The sequence below is a fragment of the Ruditapes philippinarum genome, unplaced genomic scaffold, assembly GCF_026571515.1.
Source record: "Ruditapes philippinarum isolate M1 unplaced genomic scaffold, ASM2657151v2 ctg767_1_1_1_1, whole genome shotgun sequence".
Lineage (NCBI taxonomy): Eukaryota > Metazoa > Mollusca > Bivalvia > Venerida > Veneridae > Ruditapes > Ruditapes philippinarum.
Genome location: NW_026866214.1, coordinates 284869 through 307803, shown reverse-complemented (window position 1 = coordinate 307803; position 22935 = coordinate 284869). Strand labels below are relative to the sequence as shown.

The following is a 22935-nucleotide window of genomic DNA, read 5'->3' as shown; positions in this document are numbered from 1 at the left end:
TCCAGTTAAAGACATTTGAATTTAATTTTACCTATCAGATCATTGTTGGTCTTATTATGTTTCCATATAGATTTTCTTGATATTTTTTTCAATGATGACTGGGAGTGGGGTAGAGTACGATTGGGGTTCACAAGGAATCAATTCAAAATGGATTCATGCTCATACATCTATTGTATACCTGATATGCAGTGTTCATTTTATAATTATTTATTGTATCTATGCAAGAGGTAGGAAAATAAAAAAAAGTTAATATCTTCAAATTATATTTTCTTGTTCTTTTATTATTCCTGAAAAAAGTACCACTGAGACTGCCAATTGGTTATGAATTATGCCCATCACAAATATGAGCCGCGCCATGACAAAACCAACATAATGGGTTTGCGACCAGCATGGATCCATGCTGTTCGCTTACAAACTATAACAAGTAGAGAAACTGATAGCGAACAGCATGGATCCTGATCAGACTGCACAGATGCGCAGGCGGGTCTGGATCCATGCTGGTCACAAACCCATTATGTTGGTTTTGTCATGGCGCGGCTCAATTATTAAGTCTCGCATTAAAATCCCATTATTCATGTTGACTGTAAGATCAATTCCAATTTCTTATCTGACCTTGGACCTTTACATGACCTTGGTCAAAAGGACCTGAATTTTATGCACAACATACCACACAAAGAGAACATTTGTATAGATGATATCTTTTACTATCCCTCTTGTTCATGTAGAAATTTCCTCTGACCTCTTTAAGTGTGACCTTGACCTTTGACCTGGTTTATTTGTGCAAGACTACATGGTGATGGTGGATATTTGTGTCAAGATTTCATATTATATCAACCAAGATTATGCATGCAAGACTCAGTCTCACCATCGTGAACAATTTTGTAAGATACACAGATTTTCATCTCGCCTTGATCTGGACTGCAGGGACCAACATTTTGTGCATGACATACCATCTCACAATGGTGAACATTTTTTCCAGGTTACATGGTCAAAGTTGCTGATTCAATATCACTTACCTACACACCTCTGCTGGAATATTCCTACCAAGTACTCTCTTATACGCAAACAATCTATCCCGGCTAGCTTATAGAATATGAAATTTTTCACAGAATGGCATGGAAGAGCCACAGTGAAAGTTCCATAACTAAGGCCATTTTTACATACTTGCAGAGGTATGTTTCAAAGCTTAATGCCATCTTCATGTTCAAATGTTGGGGACTGGCCTAGGGCTCAAAGAAACCAAGTCTGCAGCATTTTTAACTTTGTTGTATTGGATGGTTGTCATGGTTTCCATTTTGACAGATGTCATAACCACAGCTTGCATTCATACAATTCAACTTAATAAGTAATCAAAACACAAAACAATGCATAAAATTTCAACATTTTTAATCTGCACATATGTTTTGATAATGCACAATAATAGAGGTGGGATCACTATATGTCATAAAATGCTACAAAAACGAACAATATATTTTTGGCAAAATTCCAACAGATTCCTTACCATCATGATTATCAATGTGTTTTCCATTGTTAAATATATCGAGGGTTGACTGCAAAACTGCAGTAACTTATTTGATATAAATAAAGACTTACAATAGTTTTGCGATCAACCCTTGATATATGCAACACATTCTACTATTACATATTTTCTACATACTTTTCTTTCATACTCAAAATAAAGAATAACTCCTGCAAGATACACTATTCAGTAAACGACCATCGTCAATTACCCACAGAATTTTTTCCACGGGTGACCAACAATGTTAGTGAACACAATACCACAAGACCTTCGATCATAACCCTGGTGAATTAATGAAATAAGACTAGTCTAAATTTCAATATGGCACAGTCTGTTAGTAAGTTACAGGTATTTCAGCATCAGAATACTAAATCAGGATACAGTCTGGACAGATAAGTAGGCTGACCTGGCTCTATTCTTGTGACATTGACCTCTTATTACTTTAATTATTGCCAATATTTCTTAAGGGGTTAAAAGGGAGAAATCGAATAAATATTGTTTTATGGATGAAATTCAAAACTAATGACTAGAAATTAAACTTCTGTTCAATGCTACATAAGATGATTTGCTATACCTGTGACATGGGTATGACTGTATATATGTTAACCTTTTCTACACTAAATATCTTACATGGACTCGTCCATCTTTCAATCGGGACACAACCATTTCTCATTTTAAGGGACAATTTTCATAATAAGTACCCACTGAATAGCAACCAGTGCAGACCATAATCAGACGGTACGGACATACTGACTGATCTCAGTCTGCACTGGTCGCATGGGTAAAATCAGTAGCCACGAGCACTCTTAAAGTTAAAACAGTCTACCTTAATTTTAATTTGTTGTCTTGACCAGAACAGCTGGTGTTGTTTTGTGTTTAACAACAATTTTTAACAGACAGCAAAAGTATTTAAAATTTCTTTAAAAAATACTTTCCAGAATAATTTTTCATACTTTAGCATAATTGTTAAATTCAGTATCTTGCAATTTACAAATAAAACTGTAAATTTCACACAAAAACAAAACAGTAGAAAATGTAGAGAAAAGTTATGAATTTCATTAGATTATCAACAGGGAATATAACTTGAAAGCTGTTACAATACAATCACTTGCTAAGTCTGATTGCCTACATCAAATATCATAATATAGTTAACACACTCTGGATATATAGATATATCTTCCATTGTAATCAAATATGGCTAAAAAGAACTGTTTTGTTTTGCCATTTAACATAAATCTAAGCTACCAGCACTTTTTATACAAATCACATTCAGGCTCGTGTATTAAAACATTCACAACAAATATAAAGTGACATGCACCCGCACTGTTAAAATTTTTGGTATACCTTTTTTTACTTTTAGTGAAAAAATTCCCTACTTGGTAGGTATATATTTTTCATTTTTAGTCTCAATATTATTTTTTTTGCTTCAAACTTTTTATTACACTCATACCAAAATTGATAAAATATTCACTTGTACCAAAATTGATCAAATATTCAGTTAACTTTAGCCACATAAAAAAAAATTTTTTTTTTTTCGTACTAAAATTGTGTCTACATAAGATTTCATTGCATTTTTCATTCACGATCGAAGGATTAAATAAATCAATAAGAAATAAATCTCTGGGCATATATAAAAATTTTAATGAGTCCATCAAACGTAATACAAACCATTATTTTGAATATACCAAAATCAGTACACAAACTTAATTGACGCTGTTTTTATCTTCCGTATAACAATTTAATTGTCCGGAATACACACCCAAGTACACACACACAAACGTAACATACATATAACATGCATACAACACATATACATTATGTTAATAACATACTGTTGTCACACCTCAGTGTAAAGCCTGATAAACAAATGAAAGACAAAATGTTTCATATTCAATCTAAATGCATATCTAACTTTGATCTACAAAGATTATTAGTGTTAATTAGTAAACAACAGCTAGTTCATTGAGTATTTCACATTTACAACCAATGAAATAAAACAAGAAAATTGCCCAAAAAAATTAGTTTTCTAACTTTTCATTATTTTTGGCACAAATTTCTTGTAAAGGACAATTTTCAATACGTAAAAAAAATAAATAAATCTAAAAGCGAATTTCCTAAGTTCTCCATTAACTAAAAGTTATTTTTATGCAGCATTTTACTGGTGTTAGTAGTTTGACTGTTTAAAAAAGTTTTAGAGTAGTATTCGAGTAATAGCATTATCCCAGTATTGTTTTCATGAGATCGTTGTACACAGCAGGACATTTTAACATGTAAATCTGTCATGTACACTCTACTGAAAAAAGTGGTTTAAATGACTAATAAAAGTTAAATACGAAATATGTACCAAATTTAGAGTTGTTTTCTTTTTTTACAGTTCGATACTTTTTGGATTCTGCATTTATTAAAATTTGCTTTCATTTATTAAAATTTCCCCAAATGATAAACATTACACACAATACCTAAAATTCGAGGCTGGTTACATGATTCCAGAGTCGAGCTTTATGAAATAAATGAACCTACAACCAATATTGTATATCAAAAACTTGATCGAAATCAATTATTGCTAATCGCTTACAAAATACATAAATACAGTCAATTTTGATAAATAAATAGTTGTTCATCTCAAGATTTTTTTTTAAAATCATTATAATTGTATAAATAATTCAGATCCAGTTCTAATAATAAGCACTAGCAAAACGGGGAAGCTGTGGGATCAATTGTTTTAAATATGTCTTTGAGATTTTTGTCTGAGCCTTGAGTTTCCTCAAGCACTGGTGGCGGCATAATTTGTAAAGAGTCTAAAATATCATGAGTAGTAACGTCTGAGCTAACACTCGGTAAAGGTTCACTGTTTGAAACACTAGTTTGAGGTTGCGACTGCACCGGTTTTGGCTGAACCGGACGCGGTCTATTGTAACTATTATATCCAGACTCCTCGCCGGATTGTGAACTGTCCCCGCCTAATGGAGAACTGTACTCTGTACTAGATTTCCTCTGTTCATTTAAACGTTTTTTCTCGGCAATGTCTAATGCGGCGTTGGCCTCTGAAATACGCTTTCGCTTAAATCTAGGATCATTTCTATAGTCTAACTTTGGTTTTGGTACTGCATCTTTTTCGCTTGCAGTTCCAGGCTGACTTATTTGTCTGTTAAATGAAGAGACTGATTCAGACTCTGCCACTTTACCTACACGAGGGTCTAAAGGCGGACTCATGCCTAACCCTAAGTCAAGTGGTAAACTTGGTAAATTTTCCAACTTTGTTATTTTTGGTTCATTTGATGGCTGTCTATTAAATATTCTCGGATCCATGGGTGGCGTGGAACCACGTGACCCGGGTTGAGAGTCCACACTATTTTGACGCGCAAGTCTTGGGTCAAATGGTCTTACACCTGAGTTTATGGCACTAGTATTATTTGAATCTTGTCTAGCCAGTCTAGGGTCCACTGCTCTAGCAGGCAATCCCGGATTTGAAGTCATTCTCTGAACACGTGGATCTAGTGGCTTTGCCGGGGGATCCAACCCTGGTTTTAAACGAGGGTCAAACGGTCTTTCCGGCTTATAATTTTGATCACTTTCTTGTTTAATTCCCATCCTTGGGTCTACAAAAGGTGTTAATTCCACCTTCGTAGGAACCCCTTGAGTTTCTTTAAATACTCTAGGATCTAGTAAATTGGGAAGTTTATGTTCACTAGAACTTTTGTGAAGCTCCCTTTTCTCCGGTAGAACAGCTTTTGAATGATCGATCACTTTCCCACTCTCCATTTCCTGCATTTTAAGCATTTTCTGAACGCGGGGATCAGACTTATATCTAGTATCCTGTAAATCCACATTGGCAGGTATTCTTTGTTTAATGTACAAAACACGGAATAGTTTCCAAGGACAGTCTCCATCTTGTGACACTATATTTGCAGGCTCTCGTTGGAATGCCTTAGTCTGTGAGGCCTGCCTTCTAGGATCATTTGGTCTGCAAACAAAATATATATATTTTAAGACAATGTAATACTGCACAAAAATTTTATTACTACATAGAATGCAAGCAAGAAAGACTAACTTACCACCATGCATAACCTATTGCATAAAATTGCGACTTAAAACACCTCAAATGGTGAAAACATTACACTTTATTTGGAAAATAAGTAACACAATTGAGTCTTTCAAATTACACACAATGCAATGCTATAGGTCAAACAAATATATATTATTATTTACATGATTGAAAATATCAGGAGATGAAACATAAAAACACATACATTAAACACATAACCTGATTTTCTAAAATGGACTTGCCCAGCTTCCACTTTCTGGAACTGTCCATTATTAATTTTAGGGACATTTGTCAGCCAATAATATAGAGCCTTTGTTAAGACTTCACAGATATGCAGACTGGCCTGGCTCCACACTTGTGGCAAGAGCTGGCCATTTTAAGTTTCAGCAGGATAAAGGCTAAAGATGGTTGCTAAATTCAATTTTCTTGCATAAAGAAAATCTTACAGAAAAGACAGCAGGTTCTTGCAGAAAAGAAAGTAGATTCTTGCAGACTAGAAAACAGTTCTTACCTATTTGGTGGAATGGTACTAGAAGAATTTGAACTTTTTATAGCATTTATCATTTGCATAACATTGATGGAAGAGGTAGCTGAGCTAGCTGGAACATTTTCTGATGTTTTGGGCTGAAAAATAGAAATAAAAATCCGAAAATCATTAAAAGTTTCAATATCGTAAATATAATGATGCGTTTAAAAAAAAGCTTTTTTGCTCTATAGGGTTTTCACAAATTAATTGAACAGGGTTTTCATTTTTATCTGAAGCAACAGATGTGCCAACGAAAACGAATTATTCAGCCAAGAGTCAAGGTGAATATTTTAATCTACAGGCTGAAAATACAACCAATTTCAACGGCATTTCAACCGATGATATGGATGGCCAATCTGTCAATAACGAAAACCCTGAATTGTGAAGTTTTATGAAATTAAACTGTTGTACTAGATGTAATTGCTTTTCAGAGGGTCACTGTGTAAAGGTTGCACTGTACCAATAGTCATAAAATGATATATATTGTAAATTCCAGAGTAAGTAAACATAAATACCTGGTTTAGAGATGTGAGTAAATTGGATATATTTGGTTTGACATCATCTTCCTCGTCACTAGAATACCATTTGTCATCATCCACTGTAATATATTTATACAATGCTTCAATCTTACACATAATTATGTTTACTATTTTACTATTTGATAAAACTAACACTTAACAAACTTACATAAACCATCTTGATCTTACCAACGCTGTTTATTCCCATGGTCTTAGTTTTTTATTGGGCGCTTTTTTTTTTACCGAGGCAACACAGTGTACGTCATATACAGACTACTTCCCAGCTTTACTGGTGGAGAAAGACCTTAGGTACGCCAATGTACGGGCACCCAAGTAGAACCACCAATGTTTCGTAAGCCAGCTGGATAGCTTTCTCACATGAAAAGAGTCCGAAAAAGATTGCATGGCTTCAACCTACAGAGGTGTGCAGCAAGTGGTTTGAAGTCGACAACCATAACCACTCGGCCAAGGAAGCCTCCAATGGTTTTAATTTTCATAAACAATGTCCAACATAACATAGAATGCTTGCTATGGCTAAATATATAAATACAATTGGTAAAATACATTTATAAATCCAGAAATGTATTCAATTTCTTTAAAAGTTCAAAAGTTACACTACCACCCTCTTAATATGCATTAGAAAATTCTACAGGTAATCTATAAATTAATCGGCTTTTTACTTACTTTTTACTGAGCTTTGAGTATTTTGCTGTTGCGACTCTGGTTTTTTAACGCCGGGAGATTTCTCCTGCTGCATCTTTAACTGGTGTTGTCGAATACGCAGGAACATCTCGCGCTGTTTGGGCGGTAAATGGCTCGGAATTGCAATGTCATCATCAGCGTTCATATCAGCATTTTCTTCATCCCAGTTTTGGGTTGGAGTATGGTCACCTACAAAGATTTCCAAGACATCTAAAATTCTGGTGTTAAGAACATACAATGGGAGCAGGGATGCAGAAATAACTATAGCTCTAAACAGCATTCTTTTTAAATCTCGTTCCTACTAAGTTGCTTTGACCAATTGGTTTGTGTATAAATATAATTGAATATGGCCGCACTTTTTTCTCTCATCCTTCTTAACAAAATCACAATATAATCTTTAGGTTCAGATACATTGGTATATTAAAGTGAATTTTAAGAATTTGCAATTGACTACTTATTTTTTACTATCAAGTAAGTTTTCTTATCTCTAACATACCTTGATTACTGCCATTGTCTTCCTGACGCATGTCAACATCTTGGCGGAAATCTTGATCTAAATTGGCATTGTTATCATTTTGCACCGGCCTCATGTCTACATCAGTTATCTCGGGTTCCTCTCTTTTAAGCCGAGGATCATTTTGTGCTCCGGACTTCCGAGGATCACGATTTTTGGCTCCTCCACCTGTGTTCATTTGACCCATATTCTGACTGCCTTGATTTTGGCCCATATCTTCATCTTGCATCATTGACCCTTGACCTTGGTTCATCATCATTTTCTGACCTTGACCCATGTCCATCATGCCTTGCTGTTGATTGTCTCCCATCATCTCATCCTGCCCTGGGCTCATAATTTGTGCACTCATGTTTGGAGGTGGCACCATTAAGTTAGGTCCGTTCATATTTGGACCAGGTCCCATCATATTTGGACCCATAAAACGTTGATCACCTTGCATGTTAGGACCCTGGTTTGGTCCTTGTCCGCCTGGGCCCCTGTATTGCTGAAGCATGGGAGCAGCTCTGAGGATTGCACCAACCAAGGCAGCTGCCTGGCTCATAGGAGGTCCCAATGGAGGTCCCTGCATACCAGGACCTGGCATTCCAGGTCCAGACATCATGGGTGCAGGGCCCATTAAACCAGGACCATTACCCATATTCGGCCCGCTGACCATTGGAGGGGGTCCCTGCATGTTCATTGGCGGTCCATCCATGCCTGGCCCAGGAGGCCCCATAAATGGTGGTCGAGGTGGTCCCCCTGGGTTTGGCGGTCCATTAAATCTCATGTTCGGACCTGGTCCCATCTGATTGGGCATACCTTGATCAAAACCTCCATTTGGCCTGAAATATTTATAAACACAAAATATAAATACCCGAAAATGTTTAAGTAAAAAATGTTAAAAAAATTCATAATCAAAATGTCATTGCTTTACATTGCCTTTTCGTGAGATTTTTTCCTCTCAAATGCCTAAAAAAATAGCTATTTAAAATTTTCAAAGTATTGTAAAATAATTTCTGTTAATAGCATACTATTTACTACATTGTAGCCTTTTAAAGTATGACAATATTCCTCGAAAGTACAATGCAGTCTTAAAACTGGTACATAATTTAACTTGACATGTACATTACCTCATGTTTTGCGACTGTCCCTTTTTCGGGGGTGGTTTATTAGGACTCTCCCCAGGCTTGTGGGTCTGAATGTCAAATATTGACGGTATACTTTTCATGTCTTCCAACTTCTTCTGAATTTCTTGATCGGACATCTGAGGTTGATCTCCTACAAAAGAGAAAACCTTGTGTTTACAATATGCATTATGATAATTATGTGAAAATAAAACTGGCTTGCTTCATATGTTACGTTATGATAATGATTTAAATTTTTAAAAAAGCTGTAAATAGTTAATCAATATTCACAATTAAGGCTTTTGTCGAGACTCATTCCTTTCCTAATTTTACCAATTTCTCGAAAATTTCCCTAAATTTTTTGTTCCATAATCACAAAAAGAAAACTCCATACATTGTATAACTATCATTTCCCTATCACATCTGTTAAACTCACCTAACAAGCCCTTCTTTTTATGTTTCCTTTCTCCAAAATCTTCTTCCCAATCTTCTCTGTCTTTAAGTAACTGGAAAAAATAATTAACAAAATTAGCTCTTGCCGTTAAATCACACCATTTGTTTTAAAAACCGTACACAATGAAAAATAAACAAAACAAGCTCTTGCTGTCATATCACATGCTTAGCCTATGAATCAAAATATTACTAATAACATCTGTGTATTTATTATCGTTTTCACTTCAAATAATTGTTAATCATGTTTTATCTATTCTAATACAGCTGTCACTTATATTCAGAAATATTTGCAAGGACATCAACACTTTGTAATTTAATTTTTTTTATTGAAAATCAATATGCAATAAGGTATAACACAATACTTTAAAGCCAATGTTTTTAGCCAATTTATAGCATTTTCACAAACATTTTGTATTTGAAATGTTTTAAATCTACTAGATTATTTATTTATTAGCTGACACTTGCCCCGTTCCTTTCTATGATTATGATTAAAAAGTGCAACCTGAGGTGGTGGTGCTGGTAGTTTTCACTCCAGATCACGGCAGTAAGCCACAATGCATTTAACAGAGCACAGTTCAGCCACTGCATCGTTCCTGGGCACCCTGTCAAGCAGTTTACCAGTACTAGTTTCCTTCACTTTCGCAAGGAAGTGATTACTTCAGTACATGCCAGAGCAGAGGTATAGTGCGAATGACCATAGAAAGAAGGATTTCATGATCAATCTCATTGAAAGTGACCTGCCACATCCGGGAATCTAACCCTGGTCGCCTGATTGACAGTCAAACGCTCTACCTATTGAGCTAACTGAAGGCTAAGTACAACATGAAATCATTGTGTTCCGTCTACTACTTACATTTTGCAGGGCCATATCTGTTTCCTCTGTCAAGGGTTGATGAGAGAATTTACAGTTGTCACCCTGGTAACACGTGGACCCAGTGTGGAAATATTTACATGGAAAATTTTGTACGAACTGTTAAGGATCAGCAATTTGACAAAAGTCAAGTATGTTTTAAAGCAGCCTGCCTCCAGTACTAAAATGCAAGGTCTTAATCAAATTTCTAACACTAATAATTCTAAATACATAATTCACAAAATTGATCTTATTGCAGCTTTAAGGTACTGAGTGTTCTTTGTGTTTACAATTAGGTGATTTCTTAAAACAATTTACATCTAAATCATAATTATTCAAGCTGGACAAATTATTTTAGACAAAAGTTTTCTGAGGTCTTTATTTTTAAGTTATTTTAGACTAGTCTCTTTTATCAATTCTTACTGACAAATAATTAAAAAGTTTAAATAATTGAAGATGTCTTTAGCTACACTTTTTTATACAGATATTTAAATGGATAAAGTTGTAACATATTTGTATATATTTATATAAAAGGATATCATGCATAAAAACGCATCCATCTTTCCTGCAGAAAGACTGTAAATGATATTTACACAGCTCAAGTCTCTTCTGTGGTTGATAGTCATGGTTGAATGGGCAGTCTGGACCCTGAAATTATAATACCATCGCTTTTGTTACCAAGACAAAATAAAATGACATTGACTGATAGGTCTGATTTGATATACAATGGATATGATACAGACTTAAAATACTTCTTGTAACTAGGTATATAAAATCAGTACTAGAACGTATGTAAATGTTCACAGTTTAGAATTAAAGAAAAAACTTTTGCACATCCCACCGAAATGCACTCTAACACACATCTCTTCACACCGATTTATATGCAATAATGAATGAAAACTCTAAGAATCGTCAAAAAAGCGATATTTTTCTACTTTGAGATATGATTTCTGCAAGTGTCTATAAGTACTGCTCCAACACTGTAGTGAGTTAAATCCATTTAAAATACATTATTAAAACCATTTCAACTCACTTTCTGGCATTTGCCTTCTTTAAAGAATCGGCACACAGGCCTTTCCTCCATAGGAGTTTGTAGAAGGGGTTTCTTTTTGACCGGACCTTCTTCCTCAAATTCTTCACCTCGATCATTGCGTTGCCGTCGGCGATCAAATTTTTTCTGCTGTTGTTGTTGTTGCTGTTGCTTTCTCTTCCCCTTTGGCATCGTTTGCTGAAATGTCGGAAAGATGTCAAAGTTGGTATTACGCAGTTTTAAGTGATAAAATTGGGAAGGTGGGTCAACAGATTAAGGGATATTCCAGGAAATATAATACATATCTGGTAAAATAATTAAATCAAGAGGTTTATTCATAAAGTGAAGACTTGTTGTAAAACAACCATGCCATCAGCACATACAGCCAGAAATACATGCACAATAACTCGGTTCAACAAGACTTTATATAAATGTTTTCTCAATTGGACATTAAATATTTAATATTTAAATTTACTGTACTTTTCAATTACATTATAAACATACCTCCATATCCATGTCCATATAGTCCTCTTCCAACCCAAACTTTGGCTTCTTTTCAGCATACCTGTAATATACAGACATTCATCAAATAATAAAAAAGTTTGTTTTTTAAAAAGAAACAAGATGACATTAACGATATAAAATTTGTATGGCAAAATAACATTTTTAATTGAATACTTCTAGCATTTATATCAGATTTCACAAAATCCTACAGGAATTTAATGCAAATGATGATTTATTACCACAACATAGCAATTTGAGTGCTTAAAATAGCCCTGTCCCTATTGCAACAATGTTCTAACTTTTATTGTGTTAAGACTATAGATGGGAACAGTTGAATGAATGGTCTATGAACAGACTACATCTATATAGAGACCAAATGAAATTTACTTTTTATTTCTTATATACTCGGAAACAAATTCAATAAAAGGCACTTTAATAAAATAACATTTAACAGTAAAACATAGGGTACATAATGTATAAAACAAAAAAATTAAAACATTACTACCCACCTGCTCGCATCATATTCATCATCGGAGGGACTGTCGTAAATTCCCGGCGGACTACTCTCGTAGCCGTCTGTATAGTTACGACCCTTACTTCCTCTGTCACGTTCACGACGTTCTTTTTTATTAGATTTATCTCCCCTTTCCCTGTCATGATGATCTCTCGACCTATCCCTGGTCTTCTCTTTGTCTGCGCTATTTTTATCACGATCCCTACCTCTGTGTTTGAAAAAATAGAGATAAATATTAAGATAATCTTTACAATATCCTTAACCCTTAGTAGCGAAATATAACATATCAACTAAACAAAGTAAATACCAGTGACGAATGACTTACTAAGACTACTGTAAAGTTTTCAGTTCTTTCCTACAAAGTACAATATAAAGCCCTAAAAAAACAATGAAATTGTTACATGCATTTCATATATATTTTGTTTAATACATCTTTCCATTATATTATAATAATACTTGCAAAACATATAATATAATAATCAATATAACCAAGGCCAATCTCTCAAACTTAATTCCCTTTTATAACTCCAATGAATGTGCAAAAAAGCCATTTCAGAAAAAATTTATTAAGGATCCTGTACCTTTCACGTCCACTATGGTGCCGATTTTCACCTGAACCTCTTCGCCTCTTATCCCCGTCCTTATCATGCTTCCCAGAATACCTCTCTTCACCGTGACTGTCATGAGAGGGACTATCATGCTTTCTATCATTCTTCTCGCGTCTCGTATCGGACCAAGAACTGTCATAATCTTCGCCCGATTTATCATAATCATAGTCTTTATGGCGTTTCTTTTTCTGTTTTTCTTTATGTGATTCTTCTTTGGAGGTTCGTCTACGTTTTGAGTGTCTATCGCGTTTCTCGTGCCCACGTCTTTTGTGATCCTCACGATGTCCGCTACTTCGTTGTTTTGTTGGACTAGACTTGTTTGGGCTAGGTTTTTCTTCTCCTTCTTCTTCTGAAAATAAAAAACGAAATTTTATTTAAAACTGCAAATTATAGAAAACGAGGCTGTAAAAAAACTTAGGAGTACCTATATAGATCAATCTTTATGACATGCTTTATCTTAAATGTAGATGAACTTTAGAGGAGTTATTTAAATAGCCAAATCACATTATCCAATGAAATTTATTCTAATTTCTCAAACACGATACTTGCTATGAGGGTCATTCTTCAAACCTGAAAAAAAACTTAAGATCAATTTGAAACATTGCCGCTCACTAACCTTCTTCTTCTTCGTTTATTTCACCATCCTGATCACTGGCAATTTCGCCATCTTCAAGAATTTCTCCATCTTCGGCATCAACAGCACCCTCATCAGCAGAGATTTGTTCGACCCTCTTATCTGTTTTCACTGAGCCTGTATCCGACTCTTCAAATTTAGAATTCATCTGTAAAGGGTCCTTGTTTTCTTTTTGTTCAATATGACCCATTTCACCATCACTTACAGCGCCTTCTGAATCTTGCGGGGCCATACCTTCCTCTTCGTCGTTATTTACAAGTTCATGAGCATTTTCTATTGGCTGTGTTTCAGTTTCCATGTTCGTTTAGCCTCCCATTGTAAACTTAGTAAAACAGCAGTCTGAAAATGAACACAAATTGAATTTCAACTTCTATTTCGATGTGTGTATATTAGATTTTACAGTTAATTAATTTTAAAATTATGGAATTAGTTCTTGGATAAAATGCTATGAATAACCATGATGCTTTCCTTAATAACTATAGACAGATTTCAGAACCAAATCAGAATTCTTTACTTTGTTGATTCTACTATACATGTATGTTTTACCACATTGTATTTGCCGAACAACCTTATGGGGGCATTTATAATTGAACAAGCAAATTCGTTGAATTTATATCCCCCGCCGAGTACTGGTTATTATTAACACAACAACTGAAGACATAAGGCTTTATTTATATATTAATCATGGCATAAACTGTAAAATTCTTTGAACTTGAAGCCTTGTACCTTCAAACAAGAAGAGTTTTTTAGTTTTCACTATATACATATAAGGAAAATCTATGACCCCCTGGAGTGGGGCCAATTTTGGCAGAGGACCTATATGTTATATCATATACCAAATATCAAAGCTCTAGGCCTTGTACTGTCAGACAAGATTTTTTAATTTTGCATTTATGAAACTCCTTTTCTGGCCCCATGTGACTGATGATTGTGATTGAAAATTACAAAATTTTACTAAGTCAAGGGCAATAACTCTAAAAATACTAAAAATATCCAGGCGAAAATACCCAGGTGCACAACTACACATACTGATCAACATTCCTGTAAAGTTTCATGACTCTAGGTAAAATACTTTTTGAGTTACATGCAACACAAGTTGAAAATTACAAAATTTTACTGAGTCAAGGGCAATAACTCTAAAAATACTAAAAATATCCAGACGAAAATACCCAGGTGCACAACTGCACATGCTGATCAACATTCCCATAAAGTTTCGTTGAATTCCAGCCATTAGTTGCAGAGAACTACTCCGGAAACGAAATTCGGACAAAATTTTACTGAGTCAAGGGCAATAACTCTAAAAATACTAAAAATATCCTGATGAAAATACACAGGTGCACAACTACACATACTGATCAACATTCCTGTAAAGTTTCATGACTCTATGTCAAATACTTTTTGAGTAACATGAGACACAAGTTGAAAATTACAAAAATTTTCTAAGTCAAGGGCAATAACTCTAAAAATACTAAAAATATCCAGACGAAAATACCCAGGTGCACAACTACACATACTGATCAACATTCCTGTAAAGTTTCATGACTCTAGGTCAAATACTTTTTGAGTTACATGCGACACAAGTTGAAATTTACAAAATTTTACTAACTCTAAAAATACTAAAAATATCCAGACGAAAATACCCAGGTGCACAACTTCACATGCTGATCAACATTCCCATAAAGTTTCGTTGAATTCCAGCCATTAGTTGCAGAGAACTACTCCGGAAACGAAATTCGGACAAAATTTTACTGAGTCAAGGGCAATAACTCTAAAAATACTAAAAATATCCAGACGAAAATACCCAGGTGCACAACTTCACATGCTGATCAACATTCCCATAAAGTTTCGTTGAATTCCAGCCATTAGTTGCAGAGAACTACTCCGGAAATGAAATTCGGACAAAATTTTACTGAGTCAAGGGCAATAACTCTAAAAATACTAAAAATATCCAGACGAAAATACCCAGGTGCACAACTTCACATGCTGATCAACATTCCCATAAAGTTTCGTTGAATTCCAGCCATTAGTTGCAGAGAACTACTCCGGAAACGAAATTCGGACAAAATTTTACTGAGTCAAGGGCAATAACTCTAAAAATACTAAAAATATCCAGACGAAAATACCCAGGTGCACAACTTCACATGCTGATCAACATTCCCATAAAGTTTCGTTGAATTCCAGCCATTAGTTGCAGAGAACTACTCCGGAAACAAAATTCGGACAAAATTTTACTGAGTCAAGGGCAATAACTCTAAAAATACTAAAAATATCCAGACGAAAATACCCAGGTGCACAACTTCACATGCTGATCAACATTCCCATAAAGTTTCGTTGAATTCCAGCCATTAGTTGCAGAGAACTACTCCGGAAACGAAATTCAGACAAAATTTTACTGAGTCAAGGGCAATAACTCTAAAAATACTAAAAATATCCAGACGAAAATACCCAGGTGCACAACTTCACATGCTGATCAACATTCCCATAAAGTTTCGTTGAATTCCAGCCATTAGTTGCAGAGAACTACTCCGGAAACGAAATTCGGACGGACGGATGGACGGACGGACGGACGGACAGACGGACGGACGGAAGGACGGACGGACAACGCCAAAACTATATCCCCCTCCCGATTCCATCGGCGGGGGATAATAATTATGTAGCAACAAGAATCTAAACTACTTGACAGCTCAATTTAGGTGGCAGATTGTACAGTATAAAAGAACATAGGTACAATTTAAAAATATCAGCTGAATTTTTTTTTTTTTTTTAATGGTTCTAATACAGAAAAACTAGAGCTGTCATACGCAGAAAAATAACTTTAGGACATGTACCCTTGTAAGAAGACTTTGAATCAGTTACTAAATGCATAACTTCAGTTTCATGACATGGGGCTAAACTTTCAGCGTTTTGTTTACAACTTTCAGCTTTTTCTCATTAAATACATCTAAGCATCTTGTCAGTAACTCATTAACTTTCATTAAGACAAACATCTGTTTCACCATATGGCTTAAAAAACATTTCACAATCTCAAATTGTATTGAACTGATTTAAATGAAGAAAAAAATCTATATAGAAAGCAACCCTGGGTTTTACAGCCAGAAAAATATCTATAGGGATATTTTCATACATTGGTAAAGGTGATGTATTTAAATTGCCTTTCACATAATTCAGCTACTGGGACACCACTTTAACAAATGCCTTTTTAATAGTCTAAATGGGCATTGGATAGATTTCAACTATCATACAGGTCACAGCTTGATTTTTAATATTTTCACTTCAGGATTTCAGACTTCATTTGTTTCTGACAAGACAACACTAAAATGATTTCAAGTGACTTCATGTCTTATAAATGACACTGGCATATGTTTAGGTTTTCATTTTGGGCCACTACTGGACTGAGTTTTGTAATAATAAGGTGTTACTTGGACATACTCTTCCAATTTGCATGGCCAATCAAATTGCAATTCTTTTTCATAATGTTCATAATGATTGGTTCGAACTTTTCTGTGGAATTGGACTTCATAAGATTTGTTATGGACTTTAATACATTTTAATATTTTTTCATTATGGAGTGCATATTTCACTTAATTTTCATTTTGGACTATATTTTTTCAAATTATGTCATTCATTTTTTCTTGGGCTTGACTTTCATCTTTTTTTTCCATTCCATTGGCTCCAATTCTTGGCTATTGCTGTTCATTTGTCCATGTATTTCCACCTTTTACTTTCATATTGTTTTTTATTTTTCTTCATTTTATTTAGTTTTAAAAAAATAACAGTGCTTTCAATGGGTTGTTTTTGTTTCTTCGATTTTTAGTTGCGACCTTGACATTTTTTAAAGCATTTACTTGTAAAAGTTATTAAATTTTTTATGGCCAAATCCTTATTGCAAAGGAATGCGTTAGGATTTTACCATGTGCAAGGTTGAGATTTTACTAGGGCTTTCCTGATTTTACTGCCATAGTTGTGTTGCAATTTTTTTTTTTTCAAGGGATGGCCATGTTGGATTACAAATGATTTTAGTATTAGTAGAGAAAAAAAAACTTTACATGTTATAATGACCGGTATACAATAAACTAGGATTTGTAATTGTTTTAGCTAATGAATGCATTTTTGTAATAAATGTAAAACAAGGATTTCCTGCATATATATTATTACTGTGAAAAAAAAAAAACTATTAAAATGAAAAATTACTTAAACGTTAAATAGATTTTAAGTAAATTACATTTCTAATTGATTTCCAATAGTTTTTGTGCAATTTTAAATCTCTTTGGTACAAGACATATTCTGGAATTAACTTTTAATAGATTTTGTAATTTTGAAGTTGAATAAAAATTTTAATTCGTTATAAATTTATATAACAAATAAATTAATATTGTCAACATGTCTCAACAGTTACCCATGCAGGGCCTCATTGTAAAAACATGCAACAGGTGGTTAAATTTCTTCAACAGCCTAACAAATAATACAGCAGGTGGTTTCCTGTCACCTTTATATTTATGTACATTGGAAAATAATAAAAATCAATTTATGGTAAAACAAACATGAGTTAAGTTAAAATGTACATTACTGATAAATATTGATTTTTTTTCCTGTAGCTATTACTGAAGTAAATATTTCATCACACCTGAATTTGTATAAGTGGTCACATACGTAGTCGTAGTATATCTAATCTAACAAAGAGAAAGGTCATTGGCTGGGCCTCATTATTTCGCAACATATGGAAAGAGAAAAGGGGCGTCACGGGGGGATTGTCGTTACAGTTACTGTTTCCACTTATTTTTGTATTTAATTAAGCGGGGGTTAGTTATTCTTATAAACGATACTTATTGAAAACGGAAGTGTGTTTGTTTAATTAACTATATGAAAACTTACCTCTTAAATCCTCGCGAAAAAAAGTAACATTAATTTAATATTTTACGAGTTTTGTTCTTAATTAAATTGTGCGATATCTTAGAACTGAAATTTAAGAAATTTTTTTAATAAAGCCGTAATATATAAATTGACGTAAAGCTTAAGTAGTGGTTAATAAGTAGAATTATCATTTGATAATTTCTTCAAATTTGTTTTAACCCTAAAGTTCCCCGATACAGGTAGTCAAATTTTGAAACATTGTAACCTTGAATCTTACTGACGGTTTGATATGCTTAACAGGCCGCGATATAGTTTGACCAATTTAATCGCCCATAGCCGTATTCCCGCTAATTGGATTTTTCTAATTTTAGAACATGACATTTTGTGATCACATGACCTCGCACCTAGACAACACGTGACTTTTGACACGTCAGCGAAGTAACAAGATGGAAAAGTCGCCATACAACGATTTCATCCCCTTGCCCCTTAAAACTATTGCAGGCACCTCGATCTAACCGTGCTAGGAACATCTTAATGAAAATAAATTATAGCATTTTATCCAAGCCTAACCCTCCATATCATTAACCGATTACAAACAGATATGAAAATAGTCTGCCCATATGCCGCCATTGCGTTTTTTTTCAGGAAGTTTTCACAAAGGTGTAAAACGAGATCTGCCATAGAAAAGATTGTAGTAATGCAGATTTCCTTCTTCTTAAATTTATGCCTTAATCACAAATAAACAAATGCGTTTTGCTCGCCATTTCTTCCGCATAAACTTATAGTAAATGACCCCTGCTTACACGAATTTTCTGCCACCATATTGAATGTTTATAATATTTTCAACATTTTTATGTGGCTGTAAAACCAAAGGGTTTATGCGGAAAATAAGGGATATGTACCATAAAGAAAGAGATCCAAGTATCGAGAATAGCCTTATATATTAAAAGAGAATATTATCGAGTATATTGCGAATCCTTTTTCATGTCCAAATCTCACATAAATTTCTCCAACTACATGAACAAAGACTGTTCTAGATTTAACACGCAAAATGGCGGAGTAACTATATCATGTAGTGACGTCAACAGCATTGATGGGCGGAAAGAGGGTTGGCAAGGGGTTTCTTTCATTGGTTTTCGATAAGGATAATGAAAATGTCTAGGGTTGTTGGGGGCATTACCTTTAGATACCTCTATCATGCACATTGTGCGTGATTTTTAGGAATGTGAGATTCAAGAGGCCCCAAGTGGGAAAAAATAATTTTAAACCTATTATTTTTTGGGGAAGATAGTGCAACACATATTTATATATCGGTATAACATTTTTACAAAATGCCATTTTACATTTAATTCAAAATATTATTTATGTGTTTTACCTTTATTAAATGTTTAAACGTCTCGATCAAATTATCTCATGATACAAAATTTACTGGGAAAATTCTTTAAAATTAATCTAGTAATAATTAATCAATTAGTTGGAATCCTAATTGTATCTGCACATGTCCTTTAATTTTTCTTAAATCTATTTTTTTTTACAATATTTAAATATATTTCCTCCATTGCTATCAGACGTACAAAAAGTAGGTCAACTACAATATTTACCGTTGCCAGGGGCGATTTTCAATGAAATAAACATGATCAATTTTGCGCCAGCTGTGGTTACAATTACAAAAAGCTGAATACAAGCTGCCACTTTTAAAGAAAATGATTTAAACATCTCTTCGTTAGAAAAACGTGTAAACTTCATGCAAAACGGAAAAATGTCAAGATCGCAAATAAAAATGAACTAGCTACTGTATTGCACTGAACAAGAAGACATACACTGTTATTGCAAGCACTTTTCCTTATTGAAAATATACGCATTCGGGTATGAATATTAAATACTTGCCTATATATTGTTTTAGCACACTATTTTGAATTCTAAGATCTATATTTCTGATTGATCTTCATTTAGACCAACGTGAAATACTTTTTGATATTTCCTTCCATTTTCCCAGTTTAGTATAAGAATCCTTTTTGTCCTTCGTTTTCAGGTTAAATTGTTCTGCAATTCACTCGTTTAGACCAAGTTAAATGTACAAATTAATTTAAAATCGGTTCATATAATATATATTAATACTTAAGATGAGAACTTTGGCTGAATATAACCGTTTCAAATGCCTTATTTTTCTTCAAAACAACTCTAGAATACGTCTTCAGCAAGATTTTTTCAGCCTTGTGCACAACCCGGTAATCTATAATTCAGCTCGCTTTGCACGCATGATCGATACCTGGTTACAGAAATAGACACATTTGCATAAATTTCCCCATAATGAGCCTCATTCTGAAACACAACGTTGACTACCACGGATAGCTGCTTGGGGGTACACAGAGGTGTTGATTACGTTTATGATGGTTTGATATTCTTCTGTCGCGATAAGATTAAACGATATAAAAATGTGGTGCTTGATCTGATTTACGTATCGCATTTAAGGAGCATTTTCAAGTACATACGCTCTATAAGTGTGGTCAAAATTTAAAGCTTGAGTTGGGACTTGTACGATAACTTAAAGTTATATTATCAGGTGGGCGATGCCAAATATAAAAACACCTCTAATTACCACCTTTTTATCTTTAATCGCATGTTTAAACCTAATGCAGGGTTGATGCCGAATATAAATTTCTTTTAAATGTCCAGTGACCCTGTATTTATATAAACATACAGTTCAATGTATAAAGGGAGGCTAATCGTACATCATAACACGTGAAGTAAAGCAAGAGTTGCCGCGTTGTATTAAATTAAACGGAGGTAGCCCTGGACCTACAGCATCTTGCATTTAATGATATGTATACTGGATGTATTTTACTCCACCGTCCTACATCTTCTTAATTATGATGTGAATGAAAACCATATTCTCTCTAATACCAATGTATGGTTTGACGTGTTGTTTTGATGATCATAATCTATTTTTCACGATATGCATACATGTATAATAAGCTCCATATCAAAACAATACTGATTAAATAATCAACAACTTTTGTCACTGTAGTCTGTATCCATGTAAAAGTTATAATTTTCCATGCACCAATTTTTAAAGTAGATCTAATGCATTACATCGGAATATTTTGACGTTAACAGTATAAGCCGGCTTTTTATTAAATTCATGAAAAGACCTATTCTTTCGCCACTTATATAAAATCAATCTTTGTGCATGTCAAAGTTAGCTCTTTTTCTCATTTGTACTGAAAGGCTGATGACCGTTCGTTCCCAGCTTTTATTAAAACAAATAACTGTGCACTTTACGGGCCTCTACTAAATTTTGCTCGATTTGTATTTTTATGGAAGAGACTTCATCATTTCTTTTTACTTTATTATAAGAGATTGTGCCAAATATTTGTTTGAACGTTACTAAAAGGACACAAGTATAATCGAAAACACGATATATTTTATTATTTCTCTGTTTCCTACCTTATTTTATGCGCACTAAAATAAATTAATTATTGCTATTAGAGGGAATCTGTAAATCGAAAGAACTTGTGTGTATCTCGGACATTTGCCCAGACATTAGAACAGTACCGAGTAGACTTCCGGAATAAATTCGACACAATTTTTGTGGGTTTTTTTCTCATTTTTCTCAATATTTTATAATCGAATCTGAACTTGACATATTCAGTAATCTCTTTTGCTTTAATTTCGACAGTGATTAGTTTTAAACTGGACTGGAAGAGGCCTTCTGACGATAAAATTTGTTGTCAGATTGGTAAAAACATGGCAAAGAAATTATTTTTGTTCACTGGGGGACTGGGTGTATTGAATTCATTAAACGATGTTTAGAACAAATTTCTTGTATAATGTTTATTTTACTGAGCATGAAATATATATGTGGTTGTGACGCTGTTCTTGTCCTATGTGTCATAATGTTTGAAAGTTGTGTGACAATAATTTATTTGTAGAATACTGTAATATGAAAAAGGCAAAGCCTCAAAGTGAGCTCGATTTACTTGTACCATGAAATAGCATAAAATAATCGTTCATTTTTATTATTTTACATTTTCCGTTTTAAAACTGTCATTCGGTATTTTATGCACTGCTTCCGTTTATTCTGGTTCCCTGTCTAATATTATGGTTCCTAATCCTATAAAAGGATGCAGGACACCGGTCTACTCATCCGTTTTCATTATTTCAATCAGAATACCTCTGACAGCTTTTATCCTGTAATCCGAAAAGTTGCGATATGTCAATTTCCCACTTCCGATGAAAGTTTTCAAAACCATCACTATCTACTAGCAGGTACTTGCATAACCGTAAAGCTCGATGATGAATGATGATGATGATGATGATGATTTTCTTTAGACCGGGCGGTCAAGGATAGCCTACGAAAGTGCAAGCACTTATTTCCAGTAGGGTCCTTACCTCAGCAGACACTAGAGACAGCTATGAGATACAAGGAAATCCGGGAACCAGTCCCTAGCTCTTTTTGAATAGATTCCTTGGTTCTTTTACATGCCGAGTGTATAGCACTGATACATGCGAGGATTGCCTGGGTTTCTTACCAGTAAACCTCTAGTTAGGTGGGAAACACTGA

At 34.2% G+C, this 22935-nt stretch overlaps 2 protein-coding genes across 5 annotated transcripts in view; one reads left to right on the top strand and one right to left on the bottom strand.

Moving 5' to 3' along the window:
- Nucleotides 1-1369: 1369 nt before the first annotated feature.
- Nucleotides 1370-20610, bottom strand: LOC132731740 (zinc finger CCCH domain-containing protein 4-like). 4 transcript variants are annotated; one of them, XM_060717990.1, is made up of 15 exons: nucleotides 20259-20610; nucleotides 13503-13859; nucleotides 12860-13235; nucleotides 12274-12486; nucleotides 11765-11825; nucleotides 11264-11458; nucleotides 10770-10878; nucleotides 10234-10343; nucleotides 9364-9433; nucleotides 8934-9081; nucleotides 7807-8645; nucleotides 7293-7499; nucleotides 6606-6688; nucleotides 6076-6188; nucleotides 1370-5483 (listed from the first exon to the last, which is right to left on the bottom strand). In XM_060717990.1, exons 2-15 carry the CDS (start codon nucleotides 13816-13818, stop codon nucleotides 4208-4210), a joined length of 4116 nt encoding a protein of 1371 aa, XP_060573973.1. In that variant the 5' UTR covers nucleotides 13819-13859; nucleotides 20259-20610; the 3' UTR covers nucleotides 1370-4207. The 4 variants fall into 4 exon arrangements, with proteins under 4 accessions (XP_060573973.1, XP_060573972.1, XP_060573975.1 ...); XM_060717989.1 differs by lacking the exon at nucleotides 20259-20610 and adding an exon at nucleotides 19274-19432; XM_060717992.1 differs by lacking the exon at nucleotides 20259-20610 and adding an exon at nucleotides 19274-19432 and having other exon boundaries at nucleotides 12860-13232.
- A 1254-nt stretch (nucleotides 20611-21864) lies between these two features.
- Nucleotides 21865-22935, top strand: part of LOC132731742 (transcription elongation factor SPT5-like) — a 30292-nt gene continuing 29221 nt past the window's right edge. The window contains exon 1 of the mRNA XM_060717993.1: nucleotides 21865-21962. The gene's annotated coding sequence lies outside the window, so the exon portion shown is untranslated. The remainder of the gene's footprint in view (nucleotides 21963-22935) is intronic.